General features: G+C 46.0%; 1 protein-coding gene across 4 annotated transcripts in view; it reads right to left on the reverse strand.

Annotated features, from left to right (window-relative positions):
* Positions 1–202: 202 nt before the first annotated feature.
* The window catches only part of SLC24A3 (solute carrier family 24 member 3), a 600086-nt gene continuing 578236 nt past the window's right edge, over positions 203–22052 (reverse strand). For all 4 annotated transcript variants that reach the window (XM_063634165.1, XM_063634166.1, XM_055265457.2 and 1 more), the window contains 2 exons: positions 5494–5559; positions 203–2110 (listed from right to left, as the gene is read on the reverse strand). In XM_063634165.1, coding sequence (XP_063490235.1) covers positions 1961–2110; positions 5494–5559 — 216 coding nt within the window. In that variant the 3' untranslated portion in view covers positions 203–1960. The remainder of the gene's footprint in view (positions 2111–5493; positions 5560–22052) is intronic.

Raw genomic sequence — 22052 nt, forward strand, 5'->3', positions numbered from 1 at the left:
TTAGAGGGGACCCACAGCTGGCCACTTCATTCTCGTAATCTGCCACATGTATGCCAGCTTTCCAGGTGAGGCAACGCAGAGACAGCAGGTGGCAAATACCTGGCCACATAGTGACTGCAATCATTTTATCTCCCATACATTCTCCTCAATGAAAAACGCACAGCCTTCCAGGGGAGAAAGTAATGCACTCTGCTCTGGGAAGGATAGAGAACAGAGAAGTTTATTTTACACTATCCGTCCAAGAAAACAATCGCCATAAACCAGTGCAAAATGTGCAACAGAATCAATAAGTGTGTCTTAGCTCTGAGAGCCCAAATTGGTGATTTCTTCTCCTGTTCCTCAGTTGGGCACGTGCCCCATCCGTTAATGCTGGTTCGCACCACAGACAGAAACATTCAACCAATTTGTAGCAGGTTATTTTTACAAATTCCTACCAGAATGTGTACAAGGGACAGGGAAAAACCATACCGAATGAATGATAAGTGATCAGTGCTTAAAGTAAATACAAGGGACAGCACGGGCAAGAATCCACAGTTTCAATAAATACAAGTGAACAAGCATGGGAGTGTCTCAACCGGGTGGAATTAGTCTGCGGAATAATTCAGCATCATACAAAATCTAGCAGGGCTGTTGAGCAGTGATTGGCAAAAACGTTCACAATAACTTATGCCCTTGAGCGAGTCTGCATGTAACACATTCTGTGGTTTCAAAGGTGTCAGTTCTCTGTTTTCTCCTTCCCTGGCCATCCCTCCAGGAAGGGAGGGGTGCAGCTGGGCCGGCTTGGCGGAGGCGCCCCGTGAGGAAGGACGTTTGCCCAAGAGCCAGAGGTCAGGGTCCAGTGTACTCAATACCAAGTGGCAAATTGGGACTTAATTGACGATGTCTGTGCAAAGTGCGCTTCTCTCCATTTTCCAAGAAACCAGTGTCTGTAACTCCTGCATGAAAAGCAGTGGTGGCCTCTGGGTCACTCCCTGTCACCCCAAATGCCAAACACCAAGAGCACATCTCAGGGACTCACAAGTCGGGGAAGCTTCTGTTGTTGACTGCCTGGCACCTCATAGATGGGTAGTTTGTTTAACTGGGGCCCCCTTGTCCAAGGCAGGCTAGAACTATTGCTTGAAAACTAGAAAGAACCTAGTGAGAAAGAGATGGTGATGATGGACATGAGGGAAGTTGTCTTCTTCCTCCAAAACCTTGTGCCCCCCCAACCCCAGGGGACGCCCATAAGACTTTAGCAAGGCGTCCTTGGCTATAAAATGTCATGCATTTTTTCTTGGTGGCCTTGCCCAGTGGCTCCTCTAAAAAGCACTACATCCATGCATACTCCAACACATCTGGGATGCAAGCCCAGACAACACGGCAGGTGCAGCTTTTGGGTCATTGATTAATCCAGAGCCCAGTGGAAGAAGATGCAAGAGAAGCTCTTGATCTCTGGAAGAAAAGGAGTAAAAGGGGAAGGCCCCCAAAAGAAAACAATCCCCCCAAACCCAGTAACCTAGGCATCATCTCCAAACCAAACAAAATCCGAAACGCTCTCTGTAATCTATGGGCCCCCTTCTGTCTATTTCTTCAACAGTCTCAGGTCACAAATTAGGTGAGTCTTCCATCAAATAACTTAAAAGAGGAGGGATTGCAATCAGTGTTGCCTGGCTCGGGCCAGTTAGCAGCCAGTTTTTCTAGAATCTCAGTCACTGTTCAAAAATGGAGCTGGAAAAGTCATGTGGATGTTGGATGTCTTCACACGGAGGAGGCAGGAAAGGTGGGTGGGCATGACCCAAGGAGGTGGGGGAGCGAGGATAGGGCAGGGGAGAGCCTGGGCCATCAAAACAGGAGCGGAGGCCTGAGGATAGCACAGGAGAGACGAACGCCGTGGCCCCGGGGGCCTTTGTGACTCGGGGTGCGGCCGGGTCTCGTATTGCACAGAAAAGAAGGAGCCGAGCCTCTGCGGGCACCCGGCGGCTCAGTGGTCCCCGCACATGGGCAAGTTCACGAAGGTGAACACATTGAACTCAGTCATGATGGAGAAGCACAGGAACACGCCATACAGGAGGAGGCACCCACAGCCCAGCTTCTTGTCCAGCTGCCACTTGTTCAGGTGGACGCCGAATACCTGCAGGGCACAGAACAGGTTCAGAGGGCGCCAGGAGGAGGCAGCAGCCTCTGGGGGGTTCGTAGGGGAACCCAGGGGACCCGGGGAAGGGCTGCTGACTGTGGGCCTCAGGCAGGGTGCTGATCCTCTCTGAGCCTGCAAAATCCACCTCTCGTCTCGGATTGTGGGAGGTGAGAACGTCTACATCAGGAGGAAAGGAAGCCAGAAGCTGCTGGTTGTAGAAAAATAACTAAAACAAATGGCAGGACTGAAAAGCACATCCCAGCAGCCAACCCTCTTCCACTGAGCTCCAACCCTACACTCCCGTGGGCCCTTCATCTGTTCTGGGCCTTCCCCATCTTGTTCTAAGCAGACCCGCACTCCCCTGAGGACAATGACCCCTCAGTCCTCAGGCAGTGGCGGCTGCATCTCTTCCCACGGCTGCGTCTGGAGGTGAGGAAGTTGCTCCCTCATGGCTGCTTCCAGACCATTTTCCTTCTCTCCTCTCTAAAAACACTGAGCCTGGAATCTCGGCTCTTCCCACAGTTCCTTTTGGTTCCTCCTGTTGCAGCCAATGATGTAACCCTGGCCACTGCCCATCCTTGAAGCTTTCCGCCCGGCTCTTGCCACTCTCCACTGCACTCCTGCTGACTTTCTCTGTGATTTCAATGCCCCCAGAGGGGAGAGGGTCTTTCCAACACCCTGCCCCATCAAGTCCTCATCCTTCATCTGGCCTCACCCACTCACACCCACCAGCCCATGTGCTACCCAAATATAAATGAAATAAAATTAAAACACAGCTCCACATTTCAAGTGCTACAGCCAACCATAGCCAGTGGTCCTGTCCAGCCCAGGTGCAGACCATTTCACTGCAGAAAGGTCTGCTGGGTGGCACTGGGGCCTAGATGTTGCTATTGGCAGTGACAGAAGTATCTGTGTTATCTTAGTGTCACTCATCCCACTTTCTGACTCAAATCTCTTCCTTTCTAGCTGACTCCGCCTGATTCCCCAGCTTCCACAACTCTGCAAATGCCCATAGCCCACAACTCACTGATACCATCACCACTTCTCTAGGCTTAACCCACTTTGCCCCTTTCCTTCTCTCCTTCCTCTGCTTCGATTCCACCCACACTCACTGGAGTCACTCCAGGGCATCCACCCTGATTCCCTAGCCTCTCTCTTGCTCGGTTGTCCTTGCTTGGCTAAGCCACAGCCCTTCAGTTCAAGCCAAGTCCCAATCTGGTTCATGCTGCATCCACGCAGCTGACCATCAGGGCTGGAGGAAATCAGCCAGCCATGCTGATGAGTCTTATTTTAAATTCGAGACCACCGACATTAAGTGGGTAATTCATGCTTTCAGCAGGCATCTCATCCTTCCCTAGCCCCTTGTCTCCCCTTCCCCAGATGGCTACTTCACACCTCTCCCCTCTCTTCCAATTTTTGACACTTGCTTCCCCGTCCTCACTTATCCCCATGGCACAGAGCTCCCAACCCCACCTCCCTGCCTTCTCTCCTGGCAGTGAGGTCAACTCCACCCTGCATGCCCCACATCCCATCTCCCACCCTGCTTAAGGACCTTGTTCCAGCAACTCCCTCTCCTCCAGCACGTGCCCCAACTCCATCCCTGGATTATTCTAATTGGCATACAAAGATTCTCTTATCTTACTCATCTTAAAATAACACTTTTTTTTCTGAATTTCCATTTTTCTCCTTTATTTACAGTCAGATAACATGAAAGAGTTGTGAATGTCCACCCACAGTCTCCAATCTCGCTTCTTCCATTCTCTATTAACTTATTCCACTCGACTGCACGGCACTGCCATCTCATTAGCACCAATGGTTTTGCATTGCTAACTCCAGTGGCCAATGCTCAGGGCTCCTCTCCCTGACTCAGCCAATAGCTCCCTCCACCTGGAAAACCCTTCGGCAGGTGGTTTCCAGGACCCCCGCACTCTCCTGGTTTTATTCCTGCATCTCCAAACTGTTCCTTCTCTGTTTCTTTTGGTGTTTCTTCCTTATCGTCCTGACCTGTAAGCGTCAGACTGCCTCAACACTGAGATCTTGGGGCTCTTCTCTCTTTTGTGTACACTCATTCCCTTGGATATCTCTCCCAACTGCAGGGCTTTAAATACCATCTACACTATGGTGTCTCCAGACTGAACATCTCTTGTGAACTCAGACTTATATTTCCAGTGGCTTTCTTGACCTCTTCCCTTGGATGTCAAACAGGCATTGCAAACTTAAGATGTTTAAAATTGCTTTTCCTCCCCCAAACCTGCCTCTCTTCAGCATTTTGGCAACCTCATTTTGACAGCCCAGTTAGTGGTTAGCTAGGTCTCCTGCAGATGATATAACTATAGCATAGCCTAAAAAGATGCACCGTGGCTATGAGTGTGTACCCTGGTGTCAGATGGCTTGTTCCTCCATTCACTTGGTGTCAATAAAAACGAGTCAATTAGCTTCTCTAGGCCTCAGTCACTCATCTGTATAATAGGCTGATCTTAGTGACTCCTCATGGGGGCATGATGAGCTCCAAATGGGAAGACATGTATACAAAATATTAAGTACGGTGTGTGGCTATTACAAATATTACCACTTCAAGTCATAGCAGAACTGCAGGACCTCCTAAACCATAAGAGCATGAATGATGTCGATTTTCACTTTTGCATAAGGCAGTATTAGCTTTGGTGAAATCTTGACATTCAATTCACACCCTGATCCTGTAAACTACTTATCTTGCTTCCTGCCTGTCCTTCTGAATTCCCATTCTCTGGCATATTTATGCTAACAACATGCCAGGTGTAACTCATGACTATTTCCTTGAAAAATTAAGGAAAAAACATATTGTGTCTCAATGCTCATTAATGCCAACAGCATATTTGTATGTTAATGGATGCTTATGTGGATGAGTCCATGCGTTGGTGTGAACTTGTTCCAAACACATCAGTTGAGTTGGGAATATTAAAGTACACAAGTGGGCGTAATAGCTGAGACAGTGGAATGGCCTCAAAATGTACCGTCAATAAAATATATTTTTAGTTTCCAAGTATTCGTCAAATTCAAGGATTCATATGGGAACCTGGAACAATCAATGAATTGGAATCTACCTTTCCATGACTAATATTGCAGACAAAGTGGGATCTTCTCTTTGCATTTGGGAAAATGGTTTGTTTTCTACGTAAGACAGGGCCATGCCTTTGAGAGGAAGGCTGGCTTCTTTCAGAAAGGGAGAAGGTGTTCTAGTGGGTTGCTAGGACTCACTTCTAGAAGAAAGAGCCAGGAGATGGGACACGGAGGTTGCTTGTCCCCAGTCACCAGGAGGCCAAGCTCATCTGGTCTCCAAAGAACCCAAGAGGAGGAAAGAACAGGCAAATGCAAGTACGAGGAGAGAGCTGCCAACCTACCGTGACAAAAACAGAGGCCAGGAGCAAGCCCACGGAGTAGATCAGCCCCCTGCTATTCAGCCGGATCTGTAAGACAGGGTTAGAGTTAGGCTTCTGACAAGCTAGGCTTCCAAAGTAGAGCTAGGCTTTGGAAAAGGCATCTGCCCATGCAACTCTGAGTAGCAGTGATTCCACATCTCCTCTCTAGAATGAAAAAGCAACAGACAGCTTCAGCAGCCACCTCTGCAGCTTACACTTGAGACGTGTGCTCTTCTGGAAACCCAAGGCTTGTCTTTGTCTTGTCCACTCTCAGTCCCATCCTGGCGTTACCCTCAGTAACAGGGCCCTGGCTGGAGTGCCCCACAGCCACCTGAACCCTCCATCCTGGACTGTGAGATTCTTGTAGCCCACAAAACATCCCTGTCCACGTGTTCCTTTACCTCTGGGGAACTTTTGCTTTCTCAAACCCGTACTGCTTTTAGGATGAATTTCATGACATGGGCGATGGAAAAATATGAATAAACTTTTCATCTCATTTGCACCAAAATGTCTCTAACTTGATGGGAAGAAGTGGAGGAGGGTTGCTGTTGTGGGCAAACAAAACAGAAGAAAAAGTTAAAATTCCATTTCTGATGTTAGTAAAACCTCTAATGGAGGTTTGTTTTTTGCAGAATGGGGATAACAGCCAATGAAGAGAAAAAGAGAAATGTATTTGGAGTTCCTTCTTTTTTTCTGAGACAGGGTTTCACTCTGCTACCCAGGCTGGGGTACAGCGGTGTGATCTTGGCTCACTACAGCCTCAACCTCCCAGCCACAAGTGATCCTCCCACTTCAGCCTCCTGAGGACTACAGGCACACACCATCACACCTGGCTGATTTTTGATTTTTTGTAGAGACTAGGTCTCACTATGTTGCCCAGGCTGGTCTTGAACTCCTGGAAGCAAGTGATCCTCCCAGCTCGGCCTCCCAAAGTGCTCATTACAAGCAGCCCAAAGTGCTCTCAAAGTGGCTCATTACGAGCATGAGCCACTGCACCCAGCTTTGGAGTTTCTATAGAATAGCACTGACCAGCAGAACTTTCTGTGGTGATGGAAAAGTTCTATTATCTGTGCTCTCCAATGTGGTAGCCATTAGGTACATGTGGCTGTTGGGCATTTGAAATGTGGCTCATGCAACTGAAAAAAAAAACAGTTTTAATCTCATCTTTAACCAAATTTACATTTAAACAGCCACATGTGATTGTGGCTATCATATCAAGCAGAGCAGGTAGAGAGTACTGGGGTGCTGACTTGGCCGACAAAGGCCAAATAGTTTCTTTCATGATGTAGAGAAGACACTGCTTCTGCCTTTGACCAAAGTCATGAGGCCGGCTGCCCTGAAATAGAGACTCCTTAGAGCAGTGGTTCTCAGAGGGTGGTTTTGGGGCCAGCAGCGGCAGCAGCACTCGGGAACTTGTTAGAAATGCAGGATCTCAGGCCCCACCCAGAACTCCTGAATCAGAAACCCTGGGGCAGGGCCCATGAATCTGTGCTTTAACTCCAGGTGATTCTGATGCACAGGAAAATGTAAGAACCACTGATTTAGAGAAAGTATAAAGCTCAGATCCACTTCTTCTGTTCTCCAGGGGTTCTGCGGAAGAGATCTTGACATTCATTTTTCACATGTTCTCTTGGAAATGCTTGTGTGCATTCAGGTTTGAGGACTACAGACCCCAACCAATGTACGCTCTCTTGCAGGGAGTGAAAAGCTTCTCTATGTTCATGGGAAGGGAAAGTGAGGCTGGTTGATTTGTGTGTTGTTTCTGTTAGACAACTAAGTGGTAATTATCGAGTAGGAGTGGTTCTGGGCCCTTCTGACAGGGTTTAAGGTACCTCTCGGCATGATTGCACCAGTTCACTACTGGAGTGTGCATATGGGAAGGAGTCTCCATAGGTGGGTGTGTCAGGTTTATTTTCTGACAGGACAGAAAATATGGACACCATGTGCCCTAAACAGCCACCCCTTTCTGTGAAGATGTGACTTCACAGAAACTTCACATCACTAGATGTCCTGTCACAGAGGGATTGAGCTGGACTCTTTCTCTAGTGACTTGCAATCCCTGTGAGTCAACCATTTGCTGGCCCCCAGCTGGAACATGCTTCCCCACCAACAAATGCCTTCCTGAGAATAAAGAAAGACTCAAGTCATATCTCTGTGACACTAGAGCAATGGCTTAACCTGGTTAATTCAGTGTGGAAAAATGGCAGATCGGCCCCATGGCAGTCCAGCTGGTGGCTTAACTTCATGCACACACTCAACCTGACTGTGGACAGACTTTCCTACTTTCATCAGCTGGGTTGGTGTAAAGAGGCCAACATACAGGACTGCATCACAAATGGGTTGTATTGAAGATTTTCTTCCTCCAAGTATTCTGTCCACATTGACCTGTGTTCTGGTCAATGTTCAAAGGGAGAGGTGGGCTCCTCAGAGCAAGATGGCAACCCCTAGGAGAGAGGAAGAGGCTCTTGGAGCTATCCTCAGTCACCCTTGGGTAGATGTGAAACTGTAGATAAACACTCAGGAATCCTTTTGAGCTCTTAACTTTCAGCACTGCGCACACAGATATCTTCTAAGAGGGGCAATGCATTTCCAGCACGGCTTGCCCTCTGAGCTCCAGGGTCAAATCCTTGTCAGCAACAAGAACTTAGTAAAGTGATTTCATGCCCTTAAGAAACCAAGAGCCAGTGACAGCAAAGCTCCTAGCAGGAAAATTCTCTTTGGCCAAACATTTTCAAAAGGAATCCTGTTAAACCAAAGCTTTTGAACTTTACTCTTCCTATGTTCACATGAAATCTCGAAGAACAGTGTGGCTGAAATTCTAAATCTGGTTCCAGAGGCCAAAGGCAACTCACTATTTTGTGGAGTTTCTGTGTGTTTTTAACTTCTCACCTTTTTCTCTATAGCCTTCCTTTGGTCATGAACTACTACACACACCCAGGGGTGTATTTTTGTGTTTTCATTGTTAGAGACCTGGGCTTTCAAAGCCTGTATTTACTTCTTGCTGTCTGACCCTTGTACTTCCACAGGGATGTGACAGGCAGAAACGAGGGCTCCTTCAGCTGCCTTCTGGCCCAGCTCAAACATCTCCCAGCTGCTGCAGCTATGGATGGTTTGGGGCAGGAGTCATTGCCTCTTTTTTTTTTTTTTTTTTTTTTTAGAGACTGGGTCTCCTTGTGTTGCCCAGGCTGGATGGAGTGCAGAGGTGAAATCATAGCTCACTGTAGCTTTGAACTCCTGTGCCCAAGTAAGCCTCCTGCCTTAGCCTCCCAAGTAGCTGGGACTATAGGCACATACCACTGTGCCTAGCTAATTTGTTGTTTGTTTGCAAAGATAGGCTCTTGCTATGTTGCTCAGGCTGGTCTCAAACTCCTGGCCTCAAGCAATCCTCCAACACTGGCCTCCCAAAGTGCTGGGATTACAAGCATGAGCCACTGCATCTGGCTCCAGCCTGTCTTTGTAAAAAAAATTTTATTGGAACTCAGTTCATTCATTCATGTATCATCAATGGCTATTTTCACATGACAGCAGCTGAGCTGAGTGGTTTTGATGGAGACAGTATGATCCACAGGGCTTAAAATATTTCCTCCCTGGCCCCTTATAGAAAATGTTTGCAACCCTCTGGTTTAAGGCATGGACTCCAGAGCTAACTTCCTAGGTTTTGAATCTCTTCTTGGTCACTCACTTGCTGTATCATCATGGATGGGTAACTGAACTTCTCTAAGCCTCAGTTTTTCAAAGTGTAAAATGGGGATAATACAGTTCCTGCTTTGTCGGTGCTTATGAGGTTGAACTGAATTAATCTATGTTAAAACTGTTGAACAGGGCCTGGTGTGTAATACCTTCTGAATAATTGGGGGCTGGGTCCACTTCCTTGCCCCCGAGGCTGCTTCTTTTCTAAACCTATCACTGAACAATAGCTTACTAGATTACAGACACTGCAAGGGTAGGAACCACATCCGACTTTACCCTCCACCTGGCACAGGGCTGGGCACAGACCACGTGCTTAAAACGTAATTGAGCAATGAATAAGACATGTCCATGAGGTCTCATTTTGAATATGCATTAAAAGGAGGCCAGTATTCTGTGGGGCAGCGGGGACTGGTCAGAGTGAGGTTGGAAGCAGAGAGACCCCGGATGCCACTCCCTGGATAACGTTCCAGAAGCAATGTGGTCTCTGCCCAGTGTTCTCTCTCTCCCCTCACCATTTTACTTAATTTATTTTGAGTCTATGCAGTGTTTTTAAGCCCAGCATGCTGCTATGAAAGTTTTCAAGCATTCAGGAAAGTTGGAAGAATTATACCATCTTATTTTTTTAAGAGCAGGGCATGTCCACGTGTGCTTGTGGGAACTTCAAAGTAAACTGCAGAGACCAGGCCATTTCACCCCTGAGCACTCCTGCCTGCATCTCATTAAGTAGAGTTCATTCACAGTTCATGGGTCTTTTATTCTTAGATGCCATTTTATATGGTAAAATTCCCACCACAAAACTGTACCATTCAACAGGTTCTGAGAAATGCATACACCCATGTAACTCAAACTCTACCATGGCACAGAACGCTTCCGTCATTCCAGAAAGTTCTCAGATGCCCTGCTGCAAGCCTTGCCCGAGGCAGGCACTACCCTGTTTCTCCACCACAAGGCAGTTCAGCCTGTCCTAGAGCTTCATAGCAATGGAATCCTGCAGCGTGTACTCTTTTATATCCACATCATCTTAAAAGACTCCTTCAATGTTTTCATTGCATCAACAGCTCATTTATTTTTACAGCAGTGTAAATATGCCACGGTGTGTTTAATTATGCTCCTGTTGATGGACATCTGGGCCACTTCCAGTTTGGGGCTATTAATGTGTATTACTTTTATAATTCAAAAACAAAATGAAAAAGAGGCCTGTAGGGCTCCTCCTTCCTGACAGGCTAGCCATTAATGAAGATAGGAGGAGGGCCAGGAGCTCTGCTAAGGACCTCATGTCACTGTCTCATATCCTAGCACCCCTTCTCTGTAGTCGGCACCTTAAGCACACCCCTGTGCCCTCTTTGAGACTTTCGGTCTAGCTAGCTGGGGGTCTCACCTCCTTCCCACCTCTACTCTGCCCATCCTGCCCTAAGTCCTTTTGCCCTTTCCAAGTTCACTATTGTCCATATGGTGCTGATGTCGGTCCTGCTTGTGCTTGGGTTGGGGCACGTTCTTACCAGACCAGCAGGTCCAAATGCTCAGAGGGCAGATGCCTGGCTCGTGAGTTTTTCCTCACTCTAGCACCTAATTCCCTCACCCCTCCAGTCCCTGGCTCCACATACTGTATGTTTAAATGAGCATCTGGGCCAGGCGTGGTGACTTATGCCTGCAATTCTAGCACTTTGGGAAGGTGATGTGGGTGGGTTGCCTGAATCTAGGAGTTAAAGACCAGCCTGGGCAACATAGCGAGACCTCATCTCTACAAAAAAAATAAAAATAAAAATTAGCCAGTTCTGTTGGCACATGCCTGTAGTCCCAGCTACTTGAAAGGCTGAGGTGGGAGGATCGCTTGAGCTGGGGAGGTCGAGGCTACAGTGAGCTGTGATCCCACCATTGCACTCCAGCCTGGATGGCAGAACAAAACCCTATCCCAAACAAACAAAAGAAAATGAGCATCTGCCGCCAGGCACAGTGGCTCACACCTGTAGCCCCAGCACTTTGGGTGGCCAAGGCGGGCGGATCACGAGGTCAAGAGATCGAGACCACCCTGGCCAACATGGTGAAAACCTGTCTCTACTCAAAATACAAAAATTAGCTGGGCATGGCAGTGCATACCTGTAGTTCCAGCTACTTGGGAGGCTGAGGCAGGAGAACTGCTTGAACCTTGGAGGCAGAGGTTGCATCGCGCCACTGCACTCCAGCCTGGCGACAGAGTGAAACTCTTGTCAAAAAAAAAAAAAAAAAATCTGGTGATTCTGAGCACGGGTGTGTGTGTTTGTGTGCATGTGTTTGCATGTGGACATGCACGTGTGTGCGTTTGCCTGCATGTGTTTGCATGTTTGCATGCATGTGTGTTTGCCTGCATGTTTGCATACACGTGTGCGTTTGCCTGCCATGTGTTTGCATTTGTGCATGTGTGTGTGTGCACACGTTTGCCTGCGTGTGTTTGCATGTGTGTGTGCATTTGCCTGTGTGTTTGCATGTGTGGATGTGTGTGCGTTTGCTTGCATGTGTGCATGCATGTGTGTGCGTTTGCATGTGTGCATGCATGTGTGTGCATTTGCATGTGTGCGTGTGTGCGTTTGCATGCATGTGTTTGCATGTGTGCATGCTTGTGTGTGTGCACGTTTGCCTGCATGTGTCTGCATGTGTGTGTGCATTTGCCTGCGTGTTTGCATGTGTGGATGCGTGTCTGTGTGAGTTTGCCTGCATGTGTTTGCATGTGTGCATGTGTGTGTGTGCATTTGCCTGCATGTGTTTGCATGTGTGCATGTATGTGTGTGTGTGCGTTTGCCTGCATGTGTCCGCATGTGTGTGTGCGTTTGCCTGCATGTTTGCATGTGTGGATGCGCGTGTGTTTGCCTGCATGTGTCTGCATGTGTGTATGTGCCTTTGTCTGTGTGTGTCTGCATGTGTGCACGCATGTGCATACTGGGAGGCAGTGAGGCTGCATAGCAAAGGGCAAGAGTGGAGAGTTGATTGGGAGACAGGCCATGGTGAGGGTTGGCTTTAAGCCGATCTCTGCAAGTAACAAAGCAAGAGGGCACCAAATTGTTTTTTAATTGAGGCATAATTTGCATAGAGTAAAATGCACAGATCTTAAGTGTTCTTACTACTGGATGAGTTTTGACAAATGCATACCTCATGTAATCTACACTTCAACAAAAATAAAAAACATTTTCATCATCCTAGTGACTTTCCCTGAAGGCAGTAAAACACTTTCTGGAGGCATGCTAAGCCAAATGATATCACCAAACCCTTCTCATCCGTGAATGACCTTTGGAAAGGCCTGCACAGTGTTGAACTAGATCATCTCCCTCCTCCCTGCCTCAAAGACGCAAGGAACATTAAGTGTCAATGCAGAAAATCTTCAAGGCAATGCTGATCTGAGAGCATGGGAGGCACATCTCAGATTGTTCAGTCCTGACATTTAATGCTGTTTTCATTTCTTGCCTTAAGAAGCATGCATTTTCATTCTCTAATTCCCTCTTGGTAGTTGTTGTGGAGGAAATAGGAGGGTGGCTATTTCCAAAGTCAACAGGAATTTAGCCCACAGTGCATGTATATTTTTTAGTATGGATGCAGACACAGATACTCATTCATACCAAATTTCATGCATACTTGCTGTTCATAAAACAGTTCTTTGAACCCTATTACCTTTGGAAAGCCAATACTCCCATCCTAAAAGATTCTGATTTCCCCAATACTACAGTTTAAAATCTCTCTATGGTTTGTGGTCAGCTTGACCCAACCAACAAATTCTTTTAGGAAAAATAAGAAGCCCCTGGATTTTTGCTAATTTATTTCTAACTTGGAACATATGTGGCATGTCATTTCACATTTTCTTATTTGGGTAGTTTTACACTTGTTTGGGCGTAGTTTCCAAATGGATGTTCCCAGCTGTGGCTTTACATTGTAAAATATCACTGGGTTGGAATCTCTTTGTTTGAACAATTAAATGAGGTAAGACAGTGACCAAGCCCACAGAAAAGACTCAATTTAATGACAGTTGCATCCCTAAGTCCTTTAGTCATTTAGTACAATAGTGCATTTAGTTCTGGTGGCCACTCATGAAGTATGCAGAGTGGGTTTTGTTCTCTCCATTTGAAAGATGAGACAACTGAGGCTCAGAGAGGTTAAACCACTTAGTCAAATTTCTGAAGCTGGTGAGGGGTCAGGTCTGCACTTAGAGTTGGGCTTTGGACCCTGAATTCTCACTTTTTGTTGTACTCTGCCAGGCACAGCAGAAAGCCAGGGTAAAGCCTCCCTTTACCTTCTAAGAGCCCTCAGAAGTGCATCTGGACCTTTCCTGCCTAGCACTTTTTTTTTTTCTTTTTGAGATGGAGTCTTGCTGTGTCACCCATGCTGGAGTGCAGTGGCATGATCTCAGCTCACTGCGACCTCCACCTCCTGGGTTCAAGTGATTCTCCTGCCTCAGCCTGCCGAGTAGCTGGGACTATAGGTGTGTGCCACCACGCTCGGCTAATTTTTGTAGTTTTAGTAGAGACGGGGTTTCACCATGTCTGCCTACCATGTTTGTAAGAGTCCCGAAGGAACTTTAAGAATCACAGATGCCCCTGCAGCATCTGCCATCTGTACTCACCCACATCCCCCCATCTCCCTGAGGTGCCATTTTGGTGGGTGCCAGCTGCCTCCCAACAGCCATTCCCGCCTCAGTGCCTTAGGACTTTCTCCTGAACCACAGAAGTGCCAAGAAATGAACATCCTAGAAGCTGTTCTCCACCAGTGACTCTGAGGAGTGGGTGAATAAACCCCCCAGCTCCCTTGCCCCTCGGATGGAGTCATTCTGAGACAAAGGCTGTCCTCTGTTTCCCAGAGCTCCCGCTATGGGAGTCAGCCCTGATTGCCCACTGTGGTAACAGTCTTGCTAGCACAGCCGCTGTGGGCTGCCTTCCCTCCTTCTCCCTCTCCACTCTCATACTGGTCCCCCTCAATAAACTCTTCACCCTGGATCCTCATCTTAGAAATGAATAGTTTCTGAGGGACCTAAACTGTGATGAACAGAGAGACTGATTCAGCTTTCCACGCAAGCCCTTCCACAGTAGGATCTGGAAGAACCCTTCCTTCCCCCAGGCATCACCTAATTTTCCTAACATAGAGCCTGAAACTCAATGGTCAAGATTAAGGGGAATGGGTGGTGATACTTTTGCTTCCAGGAGCTCTGTTTGAATAACCTTGAGAAGCCTCATTCATTAAGACATCACCACACTATTCCCAAGTTACCTATCTAGGTCCTGTGGGGATAGTTTGTAGGAGACCCTAGCAGTGGCCTTCTAACATGGTCCTGTTTCTGTGATGTAAATACTGCCATCATGGCTGATTTCAAGCTACCAACGTGGCATCGCCAGAGGAAGCTACGAAGAGCTGCACATTATAGCTTCTCTGGAGGCTATATGAGTTGGCTCCAGCACCCTACTGTCCCTGGGGGCGAGGGAAGGAATTTGCAGAAAAGGGAAGACTGGTTCTAGCAGAGGCAGCAGTGTCCTGGTGCTGGGAGCCTGAACTGGGAATGGTTGCCACACAAGGTGAGAATGAAAGACGTGGGAGACATTAAGAACTGATGGGTTCATTGATTCATTCCACAGAAAGCCCTCTGCTAGGTGTTAAGGAGCACAGGTTGAGTAAGATACAGTTTCTGCCCTCCGGGAGTTAAGGGGGAGGCACACACATCATAGAATATACCCCCACGCTGTCATACAGGTACTAAATTTGGCTAAGGGTAGGCTTCTTGGAGGAGGTGATGGTTGGTTGAAAGCGCTGGCCTTAGAAGAAGGACCTTGGACAAGGTCTGATATACTTGGCTGCTCCAACATCCTTGTAACTTTCTTCTGGCTCTGCGGCCCCCTTTCTTCTGATTCTCCCTGTCCCTAGCTGGCCCTTCCTCAGTCTCCTTCAGTGAATGTTTGTTTCTTCCCCCATCCAACATCACGACATGTGACATGTTCTAGGCCCTCTCCTCTATCTACACTTACCTTCTTACTTTGTTACTTGCAGTTAGTGCTCTTGACTCCCAAGTTCACACCTGCAACCAAGACCTTGCCTCTGAACTTCAGACCCATCATTTCCACTACCTACCTGACATCTCCATTCGGTTGACCTGCAAACATATCAAACTTTATTTGTCCTAAATGGAACATCGGGTATTTCATCTTAAATGTGTTCCTCATCTCCCAGCTTGTCTCCCCATCTCCACGAATGGCACCACAATACACTTAGTTGCCCAAGCAAAGAATCACGTGTTACTTATGATTTTTCTCCTTCTCATCGTCTCCATACGTCTATCAGAAAATCTTATTAATTCTTCCTTAAAAAGAATCTCTTTGTCATCAGCTCCTTGACCTGTCTCCCCTCACCCACTCTTGCCTCCTATGCATTCAGAAACAGCATCCAATGTAATCTTAAAATGTAAAGTGAATCATGCCCTCGCCTTGCTAAAATCCTCAATCGTAGTTATAATAACACCTGAAAATTTTGCAATGGCTTACAAAATCCTTGCCTCTCCTGACTTACCTCCACATGAACAGCTGTTTAGGGGCTAAAGTTAAACTAATTGCCAGGCCTGTTATTTTTTTCTGTAGTCTCTTGCTTAGCTTTCCACTGATCTCCAGTTTTACTGCTACTGTGGAGGCAGAGTGAACTGCTGGTCTCATTTCCTCTCCCCATAATAGGTTTTATGTCCACACACTTTCCAAAGCCTCATGGTGGGTGGATGCATTTTTCTGCTTCCTGATTTGGGGCTTGGCTGTGTGATATTCTTTGGCCAATGGCGTTAGCTGACCTGAAATGAGCCTGAATCCAAAATGTGTTTCCGAAGCTGGGTGCGTCTTCTTGTGCTCTTGCTTTGAGAAGAGGAAAACATGATGTGTCTCAAAGAAGACCCATCATGAGAAGACTGTGTCTTGAGAAGCCAGTGGTCCAAAGAGAATGAGAGGCACATGGAGCAGACTCATATGAAGCCTGCAGCCAAGCCCAGATCAGCCACACACTTGTCAGCCACAAAGGTATGACTGAGAAATATATGCTAATGGATGGATGCATGCCTTTTGTTACTTAGCATTATGGTAACCATAGCTAACAGATACAACTGTCCTAATCCAATCACCCTATTTTCTCTCTCCTGCAAATTCCTCATAGCTGAACTTGTTGCCATCTGTCTTGTCAGGCTCCAATGCTTTCTCTACGGAATTGTCAGAACATCCTTTCTAAAAGGCACACATGACTGTATCTCTCCTTCTCGTGTACCCTTCATTCTTTCCATTACCATGGCCTTTACCATGCAGCTTCTCTCTGTCTCTAGTTTCATTTCTGTCACTTTGTTTCAGCTCCCCAACTCCTCAGCCCTCCCATACTCCCTCTAGCCACAGAAGCAGCCCTTGGGTCCTTCAGTCCAACAAGTTTTCCCATATCTTGGTGTTCTACAAGCTCTTATTTCTGTTTGGAAAAAACTTTTCTCACCTCTCTCCACCTGCTTGTTCTGATAATCTCGGATTCTCAGAATAACTGTCATTTCCTCCCCAGCATTCCAGATCCCCCAATCACTGCCACACACTGCCTAAACTTCTGTATAGGCAGCCCTTAGGAAAGCAGGCATCACATCTTGTTTTGGAATTGACTGTGCAATTCTCTCCTTCCATAGCTGTAGGTCCAGGAGCATACACCTCTGCCTGTCTTGCTTACTGCACCATCTCCAGTGGTTACCAGCATAGCACACAGTAAGCACTCAGTTAACACTTGGTCAAAGAAAGAATAAACCAGGCAGACAGTGTGGGGTGAGAATATTCCTGGACAGCTCTTCTTTTTGTCTCTGTTGTTTCTGGACTCTGGTGGTCTCTTGCTTGGAGAGAGGGAGACAGACACCCTCTCACCATTGCATCTCAGATTTATTTTACATTTCTAAGCCCTAGCTTAGAAATATGAGTATTGCCCTGGCTTCCTGGAGCCTGCATGGTGACTTTCTCAGCTCTCTTAAAGCTTGTGGAACAGACGTTCATCACCATAATGGAACAAGAAGTGCTCATTTTCCAAATTTTGTCTTTTGGAAAGATTCCTTATTTTGGGCACTTAGGTAACTAGCTGCCTTCTGAGCAAGCCACAAAGTGTTAAGAAATGTCAAAATCTGTAAAACTGCATTCATCCTTCCCTGCCAAATGCTTAAACCTAATGCCATGCACAAAACAGCTGTCCGGATGGTAATTATCAGATAATTATGACTTGGAAATCCCATCTAGATGAGATGGAAAAAGTGCTTCAAAATTGTTGGCAAGTCCCTTGTGAGGTTAGGAGAGGCCATTAAACCCAGTGGCTGCTCGCTTCTGATGTCAGAGATGCAGAAAGATGTCATGCGGTCACTACCATGCTACATGAAAAGAGGCTTTTGAGTGTCGTTTTGGAAATAAAGCCTCTCCTAGGAAAAGCTTGTGGTGGAGAAGAGGGCAGATTAAAATGCTCTCAGCAAATAAGCCCTAGATTTGCTTTTCCATGAACCTGGGATTATTTTTCCAAATAACGTCTGCATTTCGGCATGAGATCCACGGTGATGTCCCCCACCCTGCCCAGTGTGGCTGAGCACGAGGAATTGATCACTTGAAGGCACCCAAAGAGAGCCAGAGAGGGACCAGGGGCTGAACAAAGGATCCAGAGCGGTTCCTCCAACCATCAGAGAGAAACTCCCTGTAGAAATATCAGTTACCATGGCCCAGGGCAGCAATGAGTGCAGCCCCCATGATGACTGTTGGTACTTTTAGGATAGAAAACTGGGGATCAGAATTTGCTCCCCTTATAGCTCTTCACTTCTTTAAATAAAGTTGAAGAAGCCACCTAAGCATTAATAAGCAGACCCTGCCCTGTCTTTTAGCAAAGATTCAAACTCGGGGATGGATCTGGTCTGAAATTTCTCCTCTGAGCCCAGAGTTATGCATGGGTGACTGCTGTGGCATGATTCGCTTTGGCAATAGTTGTCAGTGCTTTGAGGAAAGCACTCCTCTCTGCCTCTTTCTGGCTGTGTGATTTAACCTCTGTGCCTTGGTTTCCTAATCTGCAGAATTGTATTGGATTTAGAATGAAACCTGAGCGCTGTGACCAGTCTTGGTGGCCCAGTATGACCTCTGCCCACCTTACTCTGCACTACCTCTGCCCAGCATGTCTCCTGTTCTAGGACACATCCTGCCTCAATGCCTTTGCAAGTACAGTTCCTTCTCAGAATGCTCCCCTGCTCTCCACACACCCCTCTCTTCCCATGGCTGGCTCTTGTCATTCATGACTCCACACAGAACTTAATCTCCTGTTCAGTAAATACAGAGTGACACCTGCACCTCTCTCTCTACAACATCACTTCATCTCATCATCTGCATAAGGCTTTTGTCCTCTGAAGTTAGTGCAATCAGGCATTTGTTCACGTATGTACTGTCTATCCTTCCCCACTCAATGTATACTCTAAGAGGAAAGGTCTTGTCTACCTTGTTCACTTCTGAATCCCTATTGCATTGACCAGTTCCTGGCATATAGTGGGTGCATAATAAGCCCTGGTTGAAAGAATAATCATTTCCTTATATAGGCGTTGGAAGGATTAGGTGAGACCATGCGAATACAGTGTCCGTACAGTGCTGGTGCAGAGTAGATGCTCAGTGAATTCTAGCTATTCTTTTTGCTGTCGTGCTTGCCCCCCTGCTCTCTTCTCAAGTCACCCTACTGATTTGTTCTTCTTTGCTCACACATGTTCCTCCATCCATCTATCCATCCATCCATCCATCCATCCATCCATCCATCCATCCATCTCTCCATCCATCCATCCATCCAACAAATATTTGTGGAATATGTTCCAAGTGCCAGGCACTGCGCTAGGCACAAAGGACATAATAAATGCATAGATGAGCACAGTTCCTGTCTTCAGGGAGGTCACTTCTCCAGGGGGAGACTCAGACCAAGGGGTAAAGGTAAGCACTTTGATGAGAACTGTTGAACACAGGCATGACACCTGGTCCAGGCTTGGGAAATCCCAGTTCAACATCTATATTGATACCTGAAGGATGAGCTAGAGAAAGAAAGAAGCCCTTGGTCGGGGCCCCTGTAACCCCCTCTGTGAGGTAGTCTGGGTTCAGAGGGCCATTTTCTGGGACCCCCAGCTTCCAAGCAAACCAAAAGGCATAGTTTGGTTGGGCCAAATACTGTTACTATTTTGATCCAACATTATCAGTCAAAGAATCATAGTCTGTACAAGCAAAGGCTTCTGGAAAATTAAAGTCTACCTTTCTATAGGCTAGCTCCTTAACTATTTTTGATGAAATATTTCACTTTGAAATAGATCATACACTTGATGCTTATCCTAGAGGATATGAGATCTAACTTAACTTTTTCCTGAATGACTCAGGATCACCACCATTAATATAAATCATTTAACTGGGCTGACACATGGCAAAGATCTCAGGAGCTATTGATGTACAAAGGGATTGCTTGCTGCTGCAATTGAAAAATAAAATTTATTATCTATTTAAACAAATAAAATGTCCTTCTATGTGCAAGATGGACACTGGTGCAGTGTGAGTGGCAGACTTTAAGTGGATGAGGTCTTAAACTCAGATTCTAACAGCAGAAAGAGATGTGGTTAATAACTGTGAAACAAGGAGGAACGTGAATGGGCCAACAGGGATGTGGAAAGAGATTATGTGCAGTGTGAGGATGTATTTGGGCAGAGCTTAGAAGGATTAGAGGATTTAGGATGTGGGGAGCATTTGGGGTTCTTCTCTTCATAGGGATTCTTCCCTTATTAAATGCCCTCTGAAGGAAGGAGAGCAACTACTTGAGTAGAATAAGGAGAAAGCAGAATATTAAAGCATGCCACTAGGATCTGGGGCTGATTTTATGACTCTCACTCCCTGATTCAGTTCACCAGGTTGATCCTTCCCTGTTTCTTGTTCATTTACATTTTAGTCTTGACTCAAGGTAAAAACTTTTCCAAATAGTGGAAGTTAGCATTACTTATGAAATGCAAAATTCACAGCTTTAACCAAATCATGGCTTCCTAGTAGTTCCTAGGTTGTGATCATTACTGAAAAATAAGCTAACCAGAAATTTTTCCATTGAATTTTTAAAGTTCAAAATGAAATCTCCTTTTCAACAGAGGGTGCTGAAACAACTATATATCCATGTGCCAAATAATAAAATTGAATCCCTACCTCACATCATATATCAAATGGAATCTCTTTGACTTCCCTGGAGTTCATAAACTGTTTATTGATTATATTACTGATTTTCTACTTTCAAAAGAGTGGTCTGCATTGGATGTTTGTATCCCTGGCATAAAACGATCTTTTTTTTGTTTGTTTTTTTGCACTGATTACAGAAACAGCAGCATTTGGATGGAAACACAACATGACATGCCTTTCTCTAGAGTCTTCCTAACCAAGTCTCCCCCAAGAGGACTCTTGTGCGTGTCATGGCTATTGATCATAATAAGCCAGAGTGGTTTCTTCTCCTGCATTTCCCCCTTGACTTCAAGGATAAAGTAGATCTTCAATTTCAAGACTTAATGTGGCCCTTGTATAATTCTAGCAGAATGAGCAGAGTGATCCAATTATGTCATCTTCAGATGAAAAACGTGAATTTGAGCCAAACATCCACTAAAGCCTGAATTTTTGTTTTCATGATGTCACTGTGTCAGTAGACATTGAGATCTGGAAAGAGTATGCTTTCATAGCTCTGGGAATTACTGATAGAAGAATAATGTTTAATTTTTTTTTTTTGTTCTCTAAAGAGTATTGGGAGAATGTCAGAAGGAGAGGAAAGGAGGAGAGATCATTGGGGGAATGATTTACGGTGTGCCGAATCGAGTTGGAATTTCAGGCCTGATATCCATGTCTAGTCAGGAAGATTTCAAAGTTAGTAAGATAAACTGGTTTGCTTCTGGGGTGAGTTTTAGTTTTGTTTTGAAAGTTTTTGATTTCACCTTCTATGATGGTCCCCTTTAATCAAAGTAAAATAAGAAATAACATCATGGATCTGAAGGACATTGAAAGTTTCTCATTCTCTGCTCCTGCCTGTCCCTCCCTCACTGGAGAGTCATCCTAGTGAAAATATATTATTCAGGGATGAATTTTTCAGGTTGTTTAGAGCCCAGGTTTTCTTTTCTTCTTCTTTTTGATGTCTGTTTTTTAGCGATTGTCTTCTAGTCCTCAACAGAGGGACAAAAAGCAGTTAAAATTCAGATAGGTCTGATTTTTAATTCCTCATAAAAACCAGATGGACTGCCAATGGGTTCATCAGACCCCTGTATGCAGCACTCTGAGTCGGGCTAAGGAGCATCTTCATTGGCTTCCTTGTCAAGTATGACTGAGTAGGGATAGAAAGTCACTAAATATTTTTTAAGGAAGTTAGGTTGTGTTAACTGCGAAGCTTTTGTTCAGACCATGATATGCAAGTTTGAGTTCAGAGCTGAACTTCTTGATAACAAGGGAAGACTGCATTACTGAAGGAACCAGTAATCTCCTGTCTCCACCCTTTGCTCACGAAGCATTTATCTCATCTTGAAAATGAATGCTGAATTCATGTTTTTTTTTTTAATAAAAATATGTTTTGGGGGGCACCAAATTACGAGGTTATTCATGCCCTCGTGTCTCAGCCTGGACCTGAAGTCTCCCCCTAATTCATGAAAGGTAACTTTCACTGCTGGTGAAAGTGAATGCAAAGGCCATGGAAGAGCTAAACATGGATTCCCATTTATTCAACACGCTTTTCATGGCTTGAGTATGTGCCTGCCCCATACTGTGTGCCATGAAGAAGACAGACATGTGAAAGGCTCAAGGTAAGCCCTCACGGAGCTTCCTGTGGTCAGGATATGAAGGTGTCATAAAGTT

The sequence above is a fragment of the Symphalangus syndactylus genome, chromosome 24 (genome assembly GCF_028878055.3).
Source record: "Symphalangus syndactylus isolate Jambi chromosome 24, NHGRI_mSymSyn1-v2.1_pri, whole genome shotgun sequence".
Classification (NCBI taxonomy): domain Eukaryota; kingdom Metazoa; phylum Chordata; class Mammalia; order Primates; family Hylobatidae; genus Symphalangus; species Symphalangus syndactylus.